The following is a 24,351-nucleotide window of genomic DNA, read 5'->3' on the forward strand; positions in this document are numbered from 1 at the left end:
TGCATAGGCAAGCACAAGTCTAGTTTGTGATACATTGTGGACATTATTATATGACCATATTAGCCAAAATATATAGTATTCCAAGTGAATTGTCACTCTACTGAAAATAAAATGTTCCTCTACTTTTGTTTTTCTGTGTTTGCAGATTGTTCACCGCACTCTGGCTGCAATGTTAGGATCCCTGGCTGCTCTGGCAGCGCTGGCTTTCATTGGAGATGTAAGTTTTAGAGAATGTTATTTATTCTGTTCTGATGAAGAGTGCTTACATTGCATGAAGAGTTGGATTCTGGGACTTCATTAACATTTTGAGAACTGCAGTGATGGTCTTTAGTTTTATTAGCTTAAAGTATGAGAGCACAGCAGCACTCTGTCATGTGCAGAAGTCTGTATGAATAATATATATTATGAATTAATATAATTCAAATTATAGTTTGTGAGATTCACAATATTATATAAATGTTATTGATTACAAAGGGGGTCACAGCTGAATATTTCCAAAAACACACAGATTTAATTGATTTCTTTTACTGCTCTAACATATGAGACACCAATGTTCCAGGAGTTTAGGACACATGCTTATTCGATAACTGTTTTATTTTCTTTTTGGGTTAATGCATATGCTTTATTTTTAAAAACTGACTGTTTTTCCTACGGCATTGTTAGATGCCAGTGTTTCTTGTCATAGCTATGCAAAAATTGGATTTGAAAAACAGTATAATAGCTATTAAACCATTTCTTGTTATGATTTTAAATCTGTATTTAACCTCTGAACCATCTCAAAGTAAAAAGAGGTGCTAAAGTCTGATTTTGTGGTGGCTGTGCTTTAAAATTCAATTATTATAATTATTATTCTTAATTCAAGTGATTTAAGGATTCTAAAAGTCTGACAGTAATCAGTGTTCAGTCCTACTGTAACGTTAACCTTGCTTGGTTTAAATGTTTGAAAATTAATAAGAGATGAAACCATTCATTAGACATTTTTAAAAAGTAATCAAAAAGTATTCAAATATATATACAGTTGAAGTCAAACGTTTACATACACCTTGCAGAATCTACAAAATGTTAATTATTTTACTAAAGTAAGAGGGATCACACAAAATGCATGTTATTTTTTTTATTTAATACTGACCTGAATAAGATATTTTACATACAAGACATTTACCTATAGTCCACAAGAGAAAATAATAGTTGATTTTATAAGAATGATCCCATTCAGAAGTTTACATACAATTGATTCTTAATACTATGCTGTTACCTGAATGATCCACAGCTGTGTTTTTTTGTTTATTTGTTTATGAGTTCCTTGTTTGTTCTGAACAGTTAAACTGCCCGCTGTTCTTAAGAAAAATCCTTCAGGTCCCACAAATTCTGTTTTTTTTGTGCATTTGAATTCTTTCCAACAATGACTGTATGATTTTCAGATCCATCTTTTCACACTGAGGACAACTGAGAGACTTATATGCAACTATTACAAAAGGTTCAAATGCTCACTGATGCTCCAGAAGGAAACACGATGCATTAAGAGCCGGGGGTGAAAACTTTTTGAATTTGAAGATCAGGGTAGATTTTACTTCTTTTGTCTTCTGGGAAACATGGAAGTATTTTCTGTAGTTTCTGAAGGGCAGTACTAAATGAAAAAATATGATATTTAGGCAAAATAAGAAAAATGTACACTTCTTCAGTCTGTTCAAAAGTTTACACCCCCTTGCTTTCAATGCATCGTTTTTCCTTCTGGAGCATCAGTGAACGTTTGAACCTTCTGTAATATTTGCCTATGAGTACCTCAGTTGTCTTCAGTGTGAAAAGATGGATCTCAAAATCATACAGTCTTTGTTGGAAAGGGTTCAAATACATAAAAATGCTGAAAAACCAAAGAATTTGTTGGATCTGATGGATTTTCTGAAGAACAGCAGGCAGGCAGCTGTTCAGGACAAACAAGGCACTCATGAACAACTATCACTTAATAAAAAATAGCATGCATTTTGTATGATCCCTCTTATTTTGGTAAAATAATTAATATTTTGCAGATTCTGCAAGGGGTATGTAAACTTTTCATACACATATACAGTATATATATATATATACTTACGTTACATTTAAGTGGTAATTGCACTGATTTACTCTAATGTGCTAAAAATCTTGACTTCCTTTTAAGTATGTTATTTGAGTGCAAGTAAAATTACTCAGTGCACTTCTGTCTGTTTGATAGATGGAGTGCCCTTTAAGAAGACTCAGAGCTCTGTAGTATCAATGTCCTTTTTTCTTTCTTCCTTTTTTTTTTTTTTTTTACTAAAAACTTTATGAACTTTGATCTTGGTTGGATAGTAAATACCCCAGTAAACAGAATAGAGTATGTAGGCATAAATGGTATTGTAATTGGTGTAATTATTTCAACAACTCAGAAAACCCAGTTAAGACTAGGATGTGAAAATGTTCTTTTGTATTGAGGAAGGAGATTATGACTATTTCATCCTGCTGTCTTTTTTTTTTTACTGTAGAGGCCGAGTCTGATGACTGTTGTGGAATGGATTGACTATGAAACTCTTGCATTGCTGTTTGGAATGGTAAGTATAATTCAAAAAGGTCTAGAGGCTCTCCAGCATTTTACTCATTCAAACTAAGTAGCAGGGTTCCAAAAAAATATATTAAATATAAACTCACAGCAGGGCTTTTTAAAATGAATAAAGTAAAATTGGTAAAACAACTATATAAGTGGAGCTTGCTGTTTTAGCGCTATTACTATTATTTTTCATAAAAGTCAGTGCGGTGTTTGTACAAAGAACATACAGGTGCATCTCAATAAATTAGAATGTCATGGAAAAGTTCATTTATTTCAGTAATTCAACTCAAATTGTGAAACTTGTGTATTAAATCAATACTTGATAGGGGCTCCTTTTGCTTTAATTACTGCCTCAATTCAGCGTAGCATGGAGGTGATCAGTCTGTGGCACTGCTGAGGTGGTATGGAAACCCAGGTTTCTTTGACAGTGGCCTTCAGCTCATCTGCATTTTTGGTCTCTTTTTTCTCATTTTCCTCTTGACAATACCTCATAGATTCTCTATGGGGTTCAGTTCTGGTGAGTTTGCTGGCCAGTCAAGCACACCAACACCATGGTCATTTAACCAACTTTTGGTGCGTTTAGCAATGTGGGCAGATGCCAAATCCTGCAGGAAAATAAAATCAGCATCTTTAAAAAACTTGTCAGCAGAAGGAAGCATCAAGTGCTCTAAAATTTCTTTGTAAACAGGTACAGTGACTTTGGTTTTCAAAAAACACGGTGGACCAACACCAGCAGATGACATTTGCAATCCCAAATCATCACAGACTGTGGAAACTTAACACTGGACTTCAGTCAACTTGGGCTATGAGCTTCTCCACCCTTCCTCCAGACTCTAGGACCTTGGTTTCCAAATGAAATACAAAACTTGCTCTCATCTGAGAAGAAAGAGACTTTGGACCACTGGGCAACAATCCATTTCTTCTTCTCCTTAGCCCAGGTAAGATGCCTCTGACGTTGTCAGTGGTTCAGGAGTGGCTAAACAAGAGGAAGATGAGAACTGTAGCCAAATTCCTTGACACGTCTGTGTGTGGTGGCTCTTGATGCCTTGACCCTAGCCTCAGTCCATTCCTTGTGAAGTTCACCCAAATTCTTGAATCAATTTTGCTTGACAAGCCTCTTAAAGCTGCGGTTCTCTCGGTTGGATGTGCGTCTTTTCCTTCCACACTCTTTCCTTTCGCTCAACTTTCTGTTAACATGCTTGGATACAGCACTCTGTGAACAACCAGCTTCTTTGGCAATGAATGTTTGTGGCTTACCCTCCTTGTGAAGGGTGTCAGTGTTTGTCTTCTGGACAACTGTCAGATCAGCAGTCTTCCCCATGATTGTGTACCCTAGTGAACCAAACCGAGAGACCATTTTGAAGGCTCAGGAAACCTTTGCAGGTGTTTTGAAGGTGTTCATTTACTGAAATGAACTTTTCGAAGACATTCTATTTTATTGAGATTCGCCTGTAGGTCTCAAATTGTGTCAGATACATTTAGATGAAATTTGATTTACAATTTGTGATAAAATGGGCAAAAACTACCACAGATGGAATTACCCAAGCCAAATCCAGCAACCACCAAGTTTTCTTCAGATAAAATCTATTTTTTGAATTCTTTCAGACAGCATTAGAACGTTGTTTCTGGTGTAATGAGATGCTTTAACCTGCCTGTTGGAGAAAGTTGCCCTGCTAAGTGCCTGACAGTCTGACAAGCACCTAATCTAACCCTTAACCCCAACCCATATCAGCCTCTCAGGCTGGTCAGCCTGCCAAGCACTTAGTGGGGCACCTTTCTTTAATGTGCTGTTAACCTAGTGCTTCTTTTAGAAAGAATTGTTTAGGGGTCTGAGATCATTTATGGCGTTACTTTGCGTTGCACTTACTTTGCAGCAGCACACAAGGTTTGCTAGGTGTGGCTGATGGTCTGCATATGACATTAGTCCTTATTTTACATGGTAATGCAACAAAGTGTGACCAAAAATATGAATGCACATTAAGACACAGCCTCTCTAATATTATTGCCAAAGTGCCACCCTTTTCAAGATCTTTGTTTGTTCAGTGTCTGTCTCCATGGAAACAAATACATTCAATCAGCCCTCATCCAGAAGACTACATGTAGGAGTATTTGAGGAAAAGCATAAAAGAAAATCAGAGACTGATGATAGAAAATGAATCACAGCATCTGTCAATTTTAAAGACTGACTATGAAAGAGACTGAGAGCCATTTTACATTAGAAATGTTTGCTTTAATAAACTCAGAAATATTGATTTTTCACTTTATTGATTTTCTATATTTCAAAGATGTCTGTTTCTGTATCTGAGTCCAAAAAAAAATCAGAGGAGGATATATGTGGCATGAAATTGAGTGAGAGACCGTGTGGTATTTGAGACATAATGTGATTTTATAGCGACACATGTGGCAGTAAGCACTAAAAATAGAAACCATGAAATGTTCAAGTCTCATAACCCTTCCTGTTTACTTTCAGATGATACTAGTGGCAATATTCTCTGAGACCGGTTTCTTTGATTACTGTGCGGTGAAGGTGAGTTTTCTCAATCATTATGTTGCATATGCTTGTTTGTGATTTGTTTAGCAGAGGTCTGCTTAAGCAAGATACAACGTCTCGGCTTCTGAGTGAATTACTTCCTCATATTCTCTCTAAAATAAGTCCACTCAATCTATCCCACCCATCTTAACATATAATATTATATACATGTATATACAGTATATACCTATAGATACAAATAACTACATTTAGTCATTTAGTCAACAACAAAAAGGTAGCACGTGGACTACTGCTATTGATTCAGTCTGACATGCTTTCATTTCACGTTATTGATGTCCCTATTTTTGATTTAGTCAATGTAATCCCATCATGCTGCTTTACCCAGTAAGCTTTGGGGCAGATCATTCACTCTCATGCTGATGAGAATCACACAAATGTTTTATATATGAAATTTATGGGTTAATATCAAGCCCCAATAGAGATGCGAAAAGGAATCAGATGGAACAAATCTTTGTGAATTGATGCAAACGTTTATAAACCGTGAAGAAAATGGGTTTAATGAAAGCCTAAAAATAAATCTTACAATGAGCTTTATTGGATGCATATCTCATTCCTTATTTTCAGGGATTCTACACATTGTAAAAGGCCTGTTGGAACATTATGGATGTGCTCTGGACATTATGAGGGTGCACGCTTATATCCTCTCATCTCATTCATGAATATTAAGAGGGTTCTGGATGAGGACATGTTTCACAAATTAAAATATTGCCATAGAAACAACTCTCTTGATTGAACACAATCTCAAAACAGCACTCAAAAAGTTGCATTTTCCCTAGAAATAAAAAAGCAAACTTATTCTATCCGTGCATGTCTTGTGTGGGTGAGTTAAAGCGTGTTAACACCAAGAACGATAACGATAACTATAACGATAACGATATTAAAGTCCACACCAACGCACAATAATGTTTTGTTTATTATAACTATGCACTGTAATTGTCATCTGCTGCTTTAAAGGTCCACTCAAGTGCTTTGAAACATGCAGCACTATTCTGTGTTGACATAGGCTGTGTCCAAAAGCCTAGACAGCTGACTTGCTGCCTCACTGCCGTATCAGTCAGTGCCTTTGCAGGCAGTGTTTTTGCATGAAGGCACCTAATGAAACTTATTTTGGACAGTCTTCTGACGCAGTGTAACGGTTTAATGATCTACAACAAAATAAAACGAGTTTTAAACAAATATTTAATTTCTATAATACTGATTTCTCACTAGAAATAAGATCAAAAGTGCAAAAAGTTAGTCAGAAATATACATTTACACACAAACTGACCACTAAATGCAATTTTCAACCATCAGGGAATGGAACTTACAGGATTGTGGGATATCAAATGCAGCGAAGGATACATCTATGCTGCCTTCAAAATTCGATTACCTCCGGAAACAGAAAGTGAAACCGAATTTTTATTCAGACATACGATACGTTTTGTGGTCTGAGCTGATTCACGAGATCCTCTCCATGCTACCGTGTCTCTAGATTGGAGCAGACCGTGTCGGGTGAAACCCCAGCAGAAAGCATATTTACACTGTCTAATCGTTCCCTATTACTTATTAAGTGCACTACGTGCCATTCACTGCACAGAAAATACAAATTCTGTGAGCAAGTGACCGATTTCAGCTGCCGCTTCAGCGTGTAGAGGGCGGGATGCTTCGGATTCTAGAGAGTGTTTTATTGGATAGAAATTACAGGGTGATGTCATCAAACTCACTGATCCATATTGGAAGTGAGAGACTGTAAGCTTTGAACGCTTGTATCTTCTAAATGCGAATTTTGTCATTGTTTTGGAGCACACTAGCTTATCTTAAGACTAGCATATTCATACTAAAAGCCAAAAAACTCCATTTCGATTTGAGGGACTATAAATATTCAAGCCCCTTAAAAGAGGATGTATTCTGATCAGCTGTCAATGATTTTAGCATTCATTAGCTGGACAAAAAAACCCCTCAACGCTATCATTTGTTATAGTTATATAACAAATATATGATATAAACTCTCCTATTCTTTTAGCATTATAGTTATCGTCCTTGGTGTGAATGGCCCATACTCTTGTTTATTTGTCAGTTAGCATCTTTTTTAGTCAGGAAGCGGGGTGACATAATAGGTGGGTTACAACACCCCTGCATTACCACTTGATTAGAATGATTCCAGACAGCCTGATAATGTCTCCATAGCGACAGGCTCTTAAAGTGCAAGTCTTTTGTTTTTTTGATTCTTTTCTTTTCAGGCATGAACATTCTTTTAGAGCTAAACGCTGAATGAGCAAACACACTATGGATCTGTGTCAGTTTTTCGACTGAATTCCTCATTAAAGTTCACTTTTGAACATTGTGTTCTGAGACTCTCTCAGAGGACTGCTCTTGATTCTTTATCTTTGAGACGCAGTTAAATCTATCTCTCTGTTCCACTGGAGAATTTTCTGAACACATGATTTCGTTAATGTTCGTAAACAAAGGGAAACGATTTTTGGGCTTCATGTATTTTTGACCCAGTTAGTTTTCATTAATGTGAAGTTACGAGAAAAATATAACTTTGTAAACCAATAATGAAATATTCCCAACAGTGTTTTGTATGTCTCCACACAGGCGTATCAGTTATCGCGAGGAAGAGTGTGGCCCATGATTATGATTCTGTGCCTAATTGCGGCCGTTCTGTCAGCCTTTCTTGACAATGTAACAACCATGATGCTCTTCACCCCTGTTACAATCAGGTAATGGTCTCTTTTCTCCTTACAAAGTCTCTTCCTCTCTTAATGTCCAATTTGACTTTTTTAACCCTGTTTAGTAATACAAGTCTATGTGACAAGTGGTACTGGAATAAACATTAAGATACAGTTCTGAGGGTATAGCCACAATACTTGGACAATCTGCATGTGAAAGTTAGAGAAGTCCACTTCCAGAACAACAAATTACAGATAATGTACTCACCCCCTTGTCATCCAAGATGTTCATGTCTTTCTTTGTTCAGTTGTAAAGAAATTTTTCTCCATATAATGGACTGGTATGGTGCCCCGAATTTGAACTTCCAAAATCCAGTTTAAATGTGGCTTCAAACGATCCCAAATGAAGTTGTAAATGATCCCAGCCGAGGAAGAACGGTCATATCTAGCGAAGCAATAGGTTATTTTCATAAAAATAATACAATTTATATACTTTTTAGTGTCAAATGCTCGTTTTGTCTTGCTCTCCTTGAACTCTGTGTATTCTGGCTCAAGACAATTAGAGTATGTCGAAAAACCTATATTGCCCTATATCGCATTTAAACTGCATTTTGGAAGTTCAAACTCGGGGCACCATAGCAGTCCATTATATGGAGAAAAATCCTGAAAAGTTTTGCTCAAAAAACACAATTTTTTTGTGAAAGAAAGAAAGACATGAACATTTTGGATGACAAGGGGGTGAGTACATTATCTGTAAATTGTTGTTCTGGAAGTGGACTTCTCCTTTAAGCCTAAAGTATACTTCACTTTTACGCATATGCGAGGGTCCGTGTCCTATGGAAGCCCATTTCCTCCACTGAATAAAAAATAAAAAAAAGGTTATTACGACTTTATCTCACAATTCAGACTTTTTTTTTTAGAATTGAGAGATAAATTCACAATTCTGAGTTATAGTTAAATTGTGAGGGGAATAAAGACTGATATTTTCTCAGAATTGCGAGTTAATATCTCACAATTCGGACTTAATAACTCGCAATATGTTGTTTATATGACACAGTTCTGAAAAAAAAAGAGATGTAAACTTCGCAATTGTGAAAAAAAGTCAGAATTGTGAGTTAAAGTTGCAATAACTTTTTTTCAGTGGTGGAAATGGGCTTTCATAGCGTGCAGTGTGCGTGACGTGAATTTCGTCATCAGAACAGTAGGTGTGTACTGTACACTGTGCATTGAATTTGTTCTGCACTAATCAGTTGTTCCACAAGGTGGCAGCACTCCCCCAGGCCTGTTTCACTGTAGAAAACGAAACTTAAAATAGCCAAAAAATAGCAGAGACTGCAACAACAACAGACGGCCGTGTTGATGAGCGCTTGTGTGAGAGGGTTACTTGGTTTAAAAGAGTACAAAGATATATATTTTTGGAGAAAAATATAGCAGTAGCTGGACATAGACGAAGTTTTCTAGAGCACACGTGTCGGCTGCCTGCGTTCGCGCTCACTATCAAATGGAGTATACTTTGAAAGGCTACATATTTGACTGTACACGTATGCTAATGTATGTGTACAAAAACTAAGTATACTTTGGGCTTTAGACTCTTTAGAAAATCCCCAGAATGCCTTTCCCCATAGTTTTTAATTGTAAGTGCTTTGCTGTAAACATGCTGTAAGACTTTTATTTTTACAAACTGAGGGACAAATCTGAAATTTTTTCTTTGGTAACTGACAGCATGCCACAGTTGCTATCAATAGAGTTTAACTTGCATTGAACTTGGAACATTCCTGTAATAAATCTTTGTAAAGAAGTTTGTTCAGCTGAGCTATTGCAAAAAAGGCCTTGGTCTTTCTCTGGACAAGAATTTCTCTGTCAGTCTGCTTAGCTTTATATGAGGATTCAATAAGTCTCCACACTATAAACTTCTAATCACATTGCTCTTTTCAGCTCCATTTGAGCTTATTTTCTTCCATCTTTTCACTGATACACGTTGTCTCTCAATGTGATTCATCAGTGCCTGTGCACATTATATTTGTGTTTTATATGTTTTATATCCTGATGTGCAGCATCATTTATTTAGAACACCTTGTTCTTTCAGAGGACACGTGCTATGAAGTAATTAGGCATCAAGTAATAATGTTTCATGTCCTGTCCTTGCTGAAAATAACCTGAAAGCCAAGAAACCATCTTTTTTTTTGGTATTTTTGTATTTTTCATCCTTCCGCAAAATTCATCCATCAAATTCTTATCATTTTATGTAGACTTCAAAAATCCCTAGTGTGGTAGGATAAAGTAAATCTATATTTCACACATAGCCATTAAAATGTTAGGCGCAGCCTCAGCATTTTCATGACATTGCTGGTGAGAAATGACTTCCTTTTTTTGATTATGCATCACCAATTGCATCTTCAAACACCTTCGGGGTTTCAGGGTTCAGAGACACAGTACACACACACACACACACTCGTTAAAGAACGAATTTGTGAAATTAGAGAGTTCAGCTTTTTGTTAACAGGCAATTTGCTTGTGCAAGTGTTTTTTTCATGCCAATTTAACAGGGAAACTGATTTGCTTATCTTTAGATTTGCTTGAAATTCAGTGTTAATATCTAAACTTGAGCACAAACCAGGAATTTTGTGCATCTCAGCTTAAACTTTTGCTGTTGATGAATCAGGTTCTCCTTTCGTCATATTTTATGGTGAAACATATGAGTCTGTGTATAAAACTTGAAGCTACAATGCTAGGATATTGGGCTCTTGTTGTGTTGTTGATATGTGATTGTAAAGGTGTGTGGTTGTTTGCATGTTTGGCAAAAATTGTGAAAGTATGATGGATTAAAAAATAGCACACCTTTTTTCAGAAACGACTAGCTAGCATTTAAAGGAATAGCTCGCCCAAACTGTCTTGGAGTCCACTCTATTGTAACATGTTTGTATTGCATTGATGTTCTAGGAACATCAGTCCTAATCAGGTTTTGTTATGTCTTTTGTACTCTAGGTTATGTGAAGTGCTTAATCTGGACCCCAGGCATGTCCTGATTGCTGAGGTAATCTTTACCAACATCGGAGGAGCTGCCACTGCTGTTGGAGATCCTCCCAATGTCATCATTGTATCCAACCAGGATCTGCGTAAAAAAGTATGTAATTATTTCCCACCGTTCTTACTCGATGCTGGTTCATTCACAGGTGAAAGGATATTGTGCTGCTGTCGTGTGCCTGTTGAGAGTGTCTCGGGAACTTGTTGGACAAATTATACATGACTGCACAAATAAACAAATGCACAAAGACACAAGCATGTGACCAAGCATTTCTCTGGCGTAGAATGATAGCCTTGTGCCAAAACACGCTGTCACTATCTACTCAAGGCTAAAACACCATGGCATCCTGTCTTACACCTCAGACTATTAATTATGTAGGAATACTTCTTGCCAGCTTTAGTCACACTCTGCCAAATTCTCTCTCTCGCTCTCTTTCTCTTGCTCTCTTTCTCTCAGCAGAGTTTAAATATTTTATCTTCTGTAAAAAGTATACTGCAAACCTGTTACAGTCATTTTGTACACACTCCGAGACCAACAGTTTTTGAGTATGCGAGATGTTTGGCTTCAATAGACTTGCAGTATGTAAGGTATTCACACTGCCTGCACATCAATAAATCTGACTAAATCAAGATCATTTAGGCAGTTTCACTTATCATATTAGCACATTAATTACCACTTGAGTGTAAATCAATTGTACCATTGTACAGTTGTACTGTAAATATTAATTTCTTTTTAATGTGATATTAAAGGGAACCCCGGGTATTTAAACTTGTATGGCTTAACATTACGTAAATTATGTCTCTTACTGAAATATGTAGTAGAAAACCCGTTAAAGATTTACGTTATTTAAAAAATCCACATTGTTTTTATACATATTTTGGACTATGGGGGGCAAAATGGTTGCACTCGGTGAGCTACTCGGTGCTACCTGTTGCTATTTTTACCGCAACACAACTCGGAAAATAAATTACTGATTCGATGACCACAGCTACTGAAAGAGCCTAAAGGTGGCGTAGGCTTTTCCCCACAAGGAGTCTAAATGCCCCCAGATACCAAGTGAAATCCATGCTAAGAAACTCCTTCAGTGGCTGCTGCGTCATGACAAGCGTTGGCATGTTTACATTCTGCTAGGATGGCATCTAGCGTTTCTTATCTCTGCCATTTGTAAGCTCTTTCAGTTGCTGTGGTCTACTAAAAGCCTCAGAGTCATCAGGGCTGAAGTGGAGAGAACAAAGACACGGGTCTTCAGGAAGTTTTATTTGTTGGCAGGCATCTTTCAATTCTCTTCTCCTCTTCTTATCGCTGGGAAAGCAGTGAACACTTACATCGCTTTCCTGTTGCCCTTCGACTTAAAAAATTACAGATTATTTACTCACCCCCTTGTCATCCAACATGTTCATGTCTTTCTTTTTTCAGTTGTAAAGAGGAAAACATTTCAGGAGTTTCCTCCATATAGTGGACTTCTGTGGTGCCCATGAGTTTGAACTTCCAAAATGCAGTTTAAATGCAGCTTCAAAGGGCTCTAAACAATCCCAGCTGAGGAAATAAGGGTCTTAAATATAAATTGTAATTTTTTTTAGAAAATAACCAATCGTTTCGCTAGATAAGACCTTTCCTCGGGTGGGATCATTTAGAGCCCTTTGAAGCTGCATTTAAACTACATTTTGGAAGTTTAAATTTGCGGGCACCACTATATGGAGAAAATTCCTGAAATGTTTTCCTCAAAAAACATACTTTCTTTATGACTGAAGAAAGAAAGGCATGCACTGCATACAGAGTGCATACTTGAGTATGCACTGTAAAGCAGGTCTTATTGTGTGTTACTTGAAGCTGTTGAAAGTACAACGAAGCAGTGGCTGTGGATGCAGGCGATTACAAAACATAAGGTCTGCAACATCAGTGTATACCTTCCTGACTTAATCACAGAACAGTATTACAAGGACTTTCTTTTTTCATTGTACAACCTTACAGTCTGAGCAAACTCTTTCCGTCAAACCATCACTCGCAGGAAAACACAATTTAAAGTTCCATCCTGCCAGTTGGACAAGGTCACGGGCAGACTGAATAATCTTCAGGTTTATGATGTGACCTCAAAGCAGAGAGTCTTGTGTGGTTCTGTCTTCATTGAGGCTTGTGTAATATCGGTTTGATTGAAAAGGTGAGGGAACATTTTGTGATTTATTATTCACTTTAATGGTGAAGACGGAACAGTGTGACCCGGGTTTGTGGTTGTGATTGAAATGTTCATGTTCACATTCAGACAGAGATCAATGCGTGACCTCATCGGTGGTATGGCTAAATTCACCGCGTATGTCTTGGAGTTTATTCTGTCTCTTTGTTTGACAGTATTTGAGTGTCTGCCAGTTAGTCTTTTGTAGTTGTGTGTTATTTTATTGCTTTTATTTAGGATTATGGATGTGAATGCAGTTTAAACGGCTAACCCTTTGAGTGAATTTCATAACACAACTCAAGTATGCGTTGCGTTCTCGGCAATGCCGAAAGCTGGCATTAGCATAAACTGTCTGCTTTTGGAGCTAATTTTCTCTTTTAAGAGAATGTTGCTGAGCAAGTTGGATCTCATAAGTATGTTTACCTGAATAATAACAAATCAGATTCAATAGCAAAGACATTTGAAGCTAGCTCTATCATCCCGTGAGATTTGTTATTGTCTCCATAGCGCAAGAATACACATTTAATATGTTCAACGGGACTGTGCTGTCAATGCTTTAGCTGAGCATTTGCATAAACTATACTTCAGGCCTAAATCGTGCAGCTTGTGGAGTTTTAGAAAGGGAAAAATAAAGAGAGAAACAATAAAAGATTTAGGGAGAATCAATAAATTATGAATGAACAGCCTTTGTGTGAACATTATGTAATCATGTAATCCATAAAAAAGTAACTGTAATTCGATTACCAAACCAGTTCTAGTATTTTGGATGCAGCTTTGATATTGGCCAGTAGGCAAGTGCACAAAACATTTTAGCAACCACGATTCCTAGCAACTGCATAGGAACAAACTAAAATCGCATAGCAACATCTTGGCAGTTGCTTGTGATGGCAAGTTCTCCTTCAAAAAAAGCATGTGTGCTACTGTATGTGTTAGTGTATATGGTCAAAGTGTGTGTCAGTAAGTATGTGTAAGTGTCCAGCTAAAGCCCTGAATGAGGCACAGAGGACGAGATAGAGCTCTTTCATCTCAACCCCGGATGCTGATTAAAGATGCTCTCTTTGGAGCCACTCTACCCTGCAGCTCTTTCTGTCACACACTACCATAGACACAGTGACTAAGACACAAAACCGTATGTGTGTGTGTGTAAGTATCAGTGCAAAAAAGAAAGGGAGCGGAAAAAGGGTGGCTATAAAAGTATAGGAGATCCATCTTTTTCTGACAGTCTATTTTAAAGGCTACACGGCAAAAGAACAACTATATGCCTAAAAACCTTAATCTATTTGGAGCCATAAATTTTTATGACATATAAACATCTTGTCAGCGAAAATGATTTCCAGCACCATCACACTTTCTGACAAAGATGGATGAATTAGTGTGTAAAGCAGATTAAATTAGCTGTTTTAATCAAGTGCTGATTTGTGTTTTGAGTGTGTTTTAAATAGAGAATTTCAAGGGTGGCTTGAAGGGTCATGCAAAGATATAAAGAGGAGTTTTGGAATACATAATATTTTTATGCTTTTTTTTTATTGTAGTTGCAAATATAGAGATTTGGGGTGGCCTGAACACTTTGTTTAGATCAGAAGTCGTCATCATACCTGTCAACATTTGAGTACCTGAGTCTTCTCCTCCCATTTCTTCCAGTGATTTCTACGCAGATATCAACAGCACAGCTGGGTTGTAGGTTGCCAGGTTGAGGTCACAAATGGGTCGAAATTTGTATGATGTGTTGATTGTAAGTAGGATACAAGATACAACATTTCATACAAGGATACAACATTTCATACAAGATCTGGCAACTGGGCAACCTTTGAATAATATATTGATGTGATTATTCATATAACGAGGTTTGAGCCATACAAATTATGGGATTTTCTGGGAGAAATAACAAAACTGGAACGGGGTGGGAGATGGGTATGAAATTCGGAAGACTCCCGGGAAAACAAGAGTGTCGACAGGTATGGTCATCATAGCAAAAGATTAAGGGTGTATTCACCAGGAAAGTCTGCTAGTTGGTCCAGACCAAATACAATGTTGATTTTTCTTTTTTTTTTTTGGTGCAGATCGCATTCACTGCCCTTTTTGCAAATGAACCGAAAACTGTAAACAAAACCACACGTGTGCTTAAAGGTATAGTTCACCCAAAATGAAAATTTGCATAGTATTTACTCACCCTCCAGACATTCTAGGTGTATATGACTTCATTCTTTCAGACAAATCCAATCTGAGTTACATTAAAAATTATTCTGGCACTTCCAAGCTGTTTCTCTTTATCAGTCCAAAACAAGTCCAGTAAAGTGCATCCATTCATAATAAAAAGTGCCTCACACGGCTCCGGGGGGTGAGTAAAGGCCTCCTGTAGTGAATTGATGCATTATTGTATGAAAAAAATATCCATATTTAAAACATAAGGCTGTATACGGAAGCAGTTCCAGGCGGATGATGTAAGATGTTGGCAAAATGTTTAATATACTGTAACTCCGACTGGATTCGTCTAAAAGAAGGAAGTCATATACACCTAGGATGCCTGGAAGGTGAGTAAATAATGGGCTCAATTTTTTAATTTTGGGTAAACTATCCCTTTAAGGTCTTCCATTCATTGGTTCATCCATTCAACCATACCGGAGTTAGTTTGGAACCTCTTCAGCTGGGTCTCAGTACGGTTGTTTGGTCCGCACACGAGTGCGATTGCTGTATTCACACCTGCCCAAAAGATCCGCACCAAGGGGGGAAACAAGCTTGAATTCGACTCAATCAAATCAAACAAGAAGTGTGAATAGACCCTAAGAGTGTGTTCACACATATCATGTTTGCTTTGATTAAAACAATCTCTGGTGCGATTGCTCTATTGGTGCGATTCAGTTGAGTAAGTGTGAACGCTGCCATCTGAACTCTGGTGTGCACCAAATAAGCGGACAGAGACCGCTAAAAAGAAGTCCCACTTCCAAACAAACTCTTGTGCGGTTTGAATATGAACACAACAAGGACAAAATACTTCTAAACAAACCAAAAACAAGAATTAATGACAAGATGCAACACTATGCAACAAGCGGTGCATCCAAAACAAAATGAGCACTGGGGAGTGGAGCAATAAGGAGGTAAAGTGCCTTTTATGAGCTCTTTGTGAGATTGCAGGTGGTTAAAATAAAACCATATGTACACGCAACAATGAGCATGCTTAGTCCAGCAGATGGCATTAGATGTATTCGACTTAAAGCAGTGCTGAGCAGATAGATCGGTGAATGGGTACACGCCGATGAAATTGAACACACCTTTTGTTTGGGGTGTTCAGTGAGTTCCGTCATGAAATATACGTCATTCAACTCGACCAATCAGGTTGTGAACGTGTTACTATGCATTTAGGTTTGGGATCTTCAGGTTCGCTGTCAAAAACGCCAGTGTGAACGCCAGGCGGACCAGGACCAAATGTATTATTTTCCTTTTTGGTCGGGACCAAATTAACCAAACGAAATGAACTACAAGTGTGAAGTGAACACACCCTAAAAGTTAGGGCTCGTTTTCATCTGAATCCAAATTTGGATTGACACAGTCTTTTTCTTTATAAATTAGCGCATAGATTCTATGTCAATATGAAATGTTGTCAAAATGAATTATCATGAAAAAATAGTTTTGGAAAGAAGACCTTGGAACTCTTAAAACGTAATGAAAAAGTAATGCTCAGAACAAACTGAAATAAAAATCTATTTCTTTCTTTTGTGTGTGAATGTGTTTTTATGCCTTTATTTAGATAGGACAGTGTAGGTAAGACAGGAAGCGAAGTGGGAGAGAGAAGGGGGCGGGATCGGGAAAGGTCCATGAGCTGGGATTCGAACTTGGGACGCACGCAGCGCAACGGCGCCATATGTCAGTGTGCTAACCACAAGGCTATTGGCGCCGACAAAACTATTTATTTCTATTCCTTTTTAACTGTCAAACTGCAGCTGGCTTGGTTTTCAGCATTGTTTTATTATTAAGCATTTAGTAATATTAAATTATTTGTAAAATTAGTAAGCAGCCATTTTTAATTTTCTTATTACTCTTTACATTTCTCAAAGATTTGAGGAAATTTGGGATGTGAATATTACAAAATTTGTGATACACACAAAACTATGTATAGAAATTTTATTAGTAAAAAGCCAGTTGACCCTTCGTGTAGTTACTGTTGCTATGTCTGACAAGCCTTTACTAGCACAAAACAAACACGAATGACATTAGAAGGTATTTTATTGCAACTGCGGAAAGACGTCAGTACACACCCTTTTTCAAGTTTAAGTCCTCTGAAGTTAATCTACTCTCCTGCTTGATTTGTTTGTTGGACAAAATGATGGATTCTGTGATATGATTGGTCAGATTGCCTGTCAATCAAGCTACCTACGAAGGGTCGTTGGATGAAAACCACCTGCAATTTCGTACATGTAAAATACATGTTTTTTGGTGGGATTCCCTGGGTAAAATTGCCATTCCAGGGGCTAAATATCACATTATTGAGGTCACTTCAACCCGTGGACAGTGTTAAAGTAGCCCAGTTTCGCGGGAAAACCGCAGACTTGGCAACACTGCGGCTAGTTGTTTTGCTCCATTTAATTTTTAGTTTTGTGCTGTTAGTCCTACTGGTATATTTTGCAGACTAATGATAGGAATCTATCCATTGACGTGATTGTTATTGAAGTGACGTAGCAAAAAAGGGCTGTTTCAAACCGCGTTCCCTTTGGAAACTACAGTTTTAAAGAGAAAATACTCAGCAATGGTGTTGATTAATGAATTGGCACATGGTCTGTCTAAAAGCATATTAAAAACACCACACAGACAAATAAACAACATAAAATAGATTTTCACTCCAGGGGACTTTAAGATAATCCTTTTTCAAAATTAATAAATGCTGTAAAAGTATTGCTCTTTCAATTTTAAGCCTTTATACCTAATAAATTTAACTAATACTAACTAACTGAACCTTATTGTGAAGTCTTACTGTTTTCTTTGTAATAAAAGGTCATTAAAGCCATTAAAAAGCCATCAACGAGGGCGACTTAAATATTTCATGAGAAGTTCAATAGTTGCCATCACAGTTTTTAATTTAGTTATTCCTCACGCTCTTCCATCGGCGACAGAAAGGTGCCTGGTTTAAATTGTTGTTTCTTCAGCTGGCTTTCAGAGCTGAAATCGCTGTGGGGTTTGAGTTAATTTGTGGCTCAGCAGAAACATCGTCCTTGCCTGTCAAACCGGCTGTTGCACAGGATGATGCAGCGGTAATCATGCTCAAGTTATATTTTCCACATCAAGGTCACTTCCTGCTGGGCTACAATTGACAGTGGGAAGTTTCTGAAAAACCCAATATCCATAAACTCGCATTTCTGACAAGCCTGAATCTCTGGAGGGTGGAGCCCATCAGACATACTGAAGCCCCCCTGCTCGAAATTTACTGCTTTATAAACATCATATTTGGTTTCCGTCAGGACGTTCAGTGATAAATATGGTCCTGAAGCCGAAGCACGGAGGAGGGCTGTGACGATCCACGTGTGAGAAATGCTGGACCGATTCATCCATTCTGTTCCGCAGGGAGAGATTGCATCTGATGTAATTATTGACATGGATGCAGTGGTTTGTGTTATCTCTGTGTTACACGGCCAGATTTGTTTATATTTGAGAGGGCTTCTGTTTGTGTTGACAACATGCAGATGATGAATGGAGATACAACTTCATGTGCAAAAAATGACACACACACACAAATGCAGTTCAATACATGCCATTTGCTTATTTGATGATTGCTGTGTGCATTGATTTGGTACTTATTTAGCTGGTCTTGGAAGTTAGTCAAGTATAATTCCACTTTTATAGCATTACTAAGAGATTCCCTGTATTATGAAACACTTTTCTGGTTTACACATGTCTATGTGTGTGTCTGTGGATTCGGGTTCCTGATGCAATAGAGGTAGGAGTCGATGAAACTCTGGGCTCTCTGTGAATGACTGATCCAAAACTATTTTTAAGCTGGTGCAAACAGGTGCTCTTGTAATGCATGTGCGTAAAGTGATGTAATGTAGCTTACTGATATATTGTTTAAATTTAAAAATTCAATAGGCGATTTTTATAAAAATTTTTCAGTTTCTGTACCTGACGTTGATATTGTCTTGAGGTATCACACCATTTTATTTTATTTTATTTTATTTTATTTTAACCAAAAATATTACTTTTAAACTTCAGAGTTACTGTCCTCTGCTCTATATTATGTAAATGAATGGGTGTTTGCATTTTTGTGTGACTCATGTCTATTTTTCTTGTGTATAGCTGAGGATTTAATTTGAGTCTAGTGAAGCCACCACCTTCTCCAGCAGTCACTTAATCCGTTTATTAAGCTCCAATCAGCCTTAGGATCTTTAGAGCCTCTGGATTCTGAATGGAAGCTGTGCCATACAAATAGATGGATGACATGGCGCCATACAGCTTAATAAAAAGCACTGTGCTAGAACTGTGCTTTACTAATCTACAACTTCAAAAGATTTTAAACACTATCCTTGATTTACAAAAAGCTAATAATGTAATCAGTAAGGTGTTTTTAAAAGAAGCCAAAAGTCGCAATTTGAGTGACCAAATTCACACTTTTTTTGCTTTTCATAGTGGTAGGTGGTAAAAAAAAGTGGTATAAATGGCAATGGAATTAGGAAATTATGCGTTAAAGGACATAGTTCACCCAAAAATGAAAATGTTATGATTAATTACTCACCCTCATGTCGCTCCAAACCTGTAAGACCTTCGTTCATCTTAGGAACACCAAGCAAGATATTTTTGATGAAATCCGAGAGCTTTCTGACCCTGCATAGACAGCAATGCGACTACTACGTTCAAGACCCAGAAAGGCAGTGAGGACATCATTAAAATAGTCCATGTGACATCAGTGGTTCAACCGTAATGTTATGGAGTTATGCGAATACTTTTTGTGCACACACACACAAAAAAAATTATGACTGTATTCAACAATGCCCAATGCCTCATAGCTTCATAAAAGTATGGTTGAGCCACTGATGTCACATGGAATGTTATACGATGTCCTTACTACCTTTATGGGTCTTGAAAGTGTCAATTGCTTTGGTGTCTGTAGGGTCAGAAAGCTTTCGGGTTTCAAAAATATCTTAATTTGTGTTTTGAAGATGAACAAAAGTTTTAATGTTGCTTTAAGATTTTATTTGTTAATGACTTACCCAGGTCTAGAACTCACAATTTTTAAAATCTCCAAAGTTTCCAGGTTTTCCATGACCGTGTGAACCCTTCCCATCCTACTTTTCTTAGCAGCAGTCAGTCATGACAGAACATCTTGTACTTGTGGCCTCTTTGTTTATTTGTTTGTGTTTTTCTGTTTATTTGGGCTGTGCGAGTCGAAATAAGCCCCCCCATTGGTCTCGACAGGATCACTACAGCAGGGATGTTGCCATTTGGTCAGTCAAGCATCCATCTGTGGAGCTCTCTGTAGATCAGACATTTGAGCCTGGGCAGAAGAAGTGTTTCAGGGTCACCGAGAAGACATCTCATATACCCTTTGCTCTCTCTCGCTGGCATCTGCAGTGCCGTCAGTTACACTCCCAGAAATCTCAGCTGCCAATCAGTGCTTCTCCAGGCCCCAGGCAGACGGGCTTTGGCGAGCTCTGGTTTGACCGTGGCCCCTGACTGCTCACTAATCAGCTAGTGCCAACAGTGAAGGTCTTTTTGCATAGTGATTTCTCATTCCCTCTTCTCTTCTACTTACATGGCTTTTTGAAGTTTCTTTCTTGGCTGACAAAAGTGGGACAGTGACAGCAGAGATGGAGTAAGGGGAGGTCTCATTTACACACTACGTCTAAGTCATTATCACAACATGCCTGCCTTCTGGACAAAACAAGCGAATCTACAAAAAAGAATCCCCAAATGCTGCCTGTTGTCTGCAGCTGCATTGCTGACAAAGTAATGAGGACTTATGCATCTACTCTATATGATAGGGCATTCAGCTCAGCAGCACAGGAAGTCCATGAGGAATAAAGCAGAGGACCGCTTTAATGAAATGTTATCGACAGATCCCCACTAGCCCAGCTTGCCCCAAAGAGTCTGTAAGGATATCTTTCAGTACGTTCAGACATTGGAGTGAAGCTTTTGGCTTTTAGTTGCACTGCGCTATTCCTAAAATGCTTTACCCCAAAAAACCTATAATAGAAAGGTTGATTCATTTTAAAGTAAAAGTAATGGTTTATTTTCCTGAATCTTTCAATATGTGACTCTGGACCACAAAACCAGTCAGCATCGGTATATTTGTAGCTATAGCCAACAATACATTGTATGGGTCAAAATTTTATGCCATGAATCATTAGGATATTAAGTAAGGATCATGTTCCATGAACATATTTTGTAAATTCCCTATCATAAATATATCAAAACTTAATTTTTGATTAGCAATATGCATTGCTAAGAACTTCATTTGGGCAGTTTTAAAGGTGATTTTGTCAATATTTTTATTTTATTTTATTTATTTATTTTTATTTTGATGTTCAAATAGTTGTATCTCGACCAAATATTGTCCTATCCTAACATAAATCAATGGAAACATTATCTATTCACATTTAAGATAATGTATACATTTCAGTTTCATAAAATTGACCCTTATAACTGGTTTTGTGGTCCAGGGTCACATAAACCAGCCTTTATTTGTATCTTAATGCTGGAACCTCTACAATTGATTCAGTGAGTTGAATTCAAAAACCTAATCAGGTTTATTTGTGATTTGTTCCTATGGTTAAATAATAATAATTCCATGTTGTTTCTTTTAAAACCCCATTACAAATATAGAGTACACAAATGGATGTGTGCTGAATACCTGCTTCTCTCTCTCTTTCCTTCTCACGCTCTATCTTACTCTATCTTTTTTCTGATCTCCTGTAGAGGTCACTGTATACCAATCTTCATGTCTCTTTGTCTCCATTCACATTTGTCTCATGTTGGCATCTGAGATTGGACATGTTGTTTGTTTGTTGTTTGCTTGCTCACGTCTTAATTTTTTATTTTTCCCAAATAATACAAGACCATGTTTATCCTTTCAATCATGGTTTTGTTTTATGGGTGGAGGATTTAGTACCTTGAGCTGCTTTAGGGTGGTTATGCTGCCAAAAACCAGCATCAGTGTTTCCCCCCCCCATTTTTACCAGCCTTTGTTTCTTTCCTAAGAAGTACCTCTAAGTCCTGGGTTTTTGCCAAGCCTGAGCAATGCGGGGAGCCGAACTACAACAGGGATGCAATTATCTTGTATCTTCCCAGTTCCTTTATAAAATAGGAGAGACTGGGTCTAGTTGTCACATTTTTTTTACTCGTTTTTCATTTCTCAGGGTTCGTTTCTGTATAGTTGCAAAACCTAAAGTCTTGGCTACAGTAAAACATGATTGGCGTTATTATTGCCCAAGAAAAAGATACAGTTTATTTAACACCTGTTGACCTTTTGTTAAAATGATATTGGTGTCAAGTTGTCACAGTGGTAACCTGCAATTAAGTAGCCTTTTATAGACTTCTCACTTCAAACAGTAAAACAATTATGAAGCACAAGCAATTTGTGAAACAGCAAAAAATGCTGTCAAAAAAATTATACAAAAATATAAAATAATTGCTTTGACTAATAAGTAAATTGCAATATATAGTTTGTGATATAATGACACAGGTAACATGTATTTATAAAAGGCATTTATAAATTATAAGTTAAAGGGATAGTTCACCTAAAAATGAAAATTCTGTTATTAATTACTCAACCTCATGTCGTTCCAAACCTGTAAGACCTTCGTTCATCTTCAGAACACAAATTAAGATATTTTTGATGAAATCCAAAAGCTTTCTGACCCTGCATAGACGGCAATGTCACTGACATGTTCATGGTCCAGAAAAGTAGTAAGGACTTCATTAAAGTAGTCCATGTAATATCAGTGTTTCAACCGTAATTTTTTGAAGCTACAAGAATATTTTTTGTGCGCAAAGAAAACATAAATAACAACTTTATTCAACAATTTCTTCTTTTCCGTGTCATTCTTTGACATGCAAAAGCTGTCGGATTTCATCAGAAATACCTTAATTTGTGTTCTGAAGATGAACGGTGATACAGGTTTGGAAAGACCTGAGGATGAGTAATTAATGACAGAATTTTCATTTTTAGGTGAACTATCCCAGAGGGTTTTAATCTAGGTTTTTGAAACTAACATACAAAAGCAAGCTCTCTTTGTCAAATGTCTTTGTACTACGTACATACACATATGTCACCATGTAAACAAGCAAAGATACCTCACTACAATGGGTTATACACCAGCAGTATATTGGAAGATAAATCGTCGGATTAGATTTCAGGCCACACGGATCTGTTTTACACATCTCTATCAGCGGTGCCATTTGAAAATGTGATGCCATCTGGTTATGATGAGAGATGGGGTGGGCTGCACAGGCAAGAAAATATCATCTGAAGCTAGATGTTCAGCCGAGGGGGCTGTGTGCTCTTGATATGAATGAAAATTAATAAATAGTCAAGAGCATTTTAAGAGGATTTGTGCCACATGCAGGTGCTCATTTAAATCTTATGTAAGTGTTTAAATGCATCAAGTTGCAAGCATTAAAATGCTGAATATGATTCTGTTGATGAAATGTAATCACGGCCACCATCCACATTATATGGAGAGCCAGTAAAGTGGATGTGATCTCTACTTAGTGCTTAGAATAGATTTCATGAAATACCGCAGCAAATTAATTGCACAATTTTTAAAAGGGTGAAAATTAACCCGCCCTCTTCTTCCTCTAGGGGATTGACTTCGCGGCCTTTACGGGTTACATGTTCCTGGGAATCTGTCTGGTGCTGCTGACCTCGTTTCCTTTTTTGAGAATGCTGTACTGGAATAAGAAACTTTACAACAAGGAATCCAGCGAAATCGTGGGTGAGTATTAATTTATTCTGCTCTGTTCCTACACACCAGGTTTCCCAAAATCACACGGAACTATCCTCAAGTATATGCAGAGCTGCTTTCCTGCTTTTTTGATTCGAGCTCTTTTGTTCTGACATGTGGAATGAAAAATTTATTCATAATCCCATTGACCTAGATCTTAAAGAATGAGCAGTGAGTGGTTGAGGGCACACTCGACCTTCCCTTGTTGACAGCAGTTCTTCCTATATGTGAATGAGTGTCATACACTGTTCTACGCTATTTACACCAAATCTCATATCCTATCCAAAGCTCCTTACGTTTGGCCTTTGAGCCCCAGTGACTGGGATAGGCACAGCCTACCCTTTCATGGATGATTATAACCTCAGCACCACATCAATTTTTTATCTGCCCCTCCTTCTCCCCCACCTCCCACGATCACATTGATGCGTTTAGTCTCTCTGTACCCTTCAGGCTGTTTTCCCTGATATTT

The 24,351-nt window shown here is 37.5% G+C and overlaps 1 protein-coding gene across 4 annotated transcripts in view; it reads left to right on the plus strand.

Annotated features, from left to right (window-relative positions):
* Positions 1 to 24,351, plus strand: part of oca2 (oculocutaneous albinism II) — a 105,327-nt gene that overhangs the window by 28,714 nt on the left and 52,262 nt on the right. For all 4 annotated transcript variants that reach the window (XM_051111682.1, XM_051111683.1, XM_051111685.1 and 1 more), the window contains exons 11-16: positions 146 to 217; positions 2,499 to 2,564; positions 5,031 to 5,087; positions 7,689 to 7,813; positions 10,748 to 10,886; positions 23,741 to 23,873. In XM_051111682.1, coding sequence (XP_050967639.1) covers positions 146 to 217; positions 2,499 to 2,564; positions 5,031 to 5,087; positions 7,689 to 7,813; positions 10,748 to 10,886; positions 23,741 to 23,873 — 592 coding nt within the window. The remainder of the gene's footprint in view (positions 1 to 145; positions 218 to 2,498; positions 2,565 to 5,030; positions 5,088 to 7,688; positions 7,814 to 10,747; positions 10,887 to 23,740; positions 23,874 to 24,351) is intronic.

This window comes from Labeo rohita, chromosome 6 (assembly GCF_022985175.1).
Source record: "Labeo rohita strain BAU-BD-2019 chromosome 6, IGBB_LRoh.1.0, whole genome shotgun sequence".
Classification (NCBI taxonomy): Eukaryota; Metazoa; Chordata; class Actinopteri; order Cypriniformes; family Cyprinidae; genus Labeo; species Labeo rohita.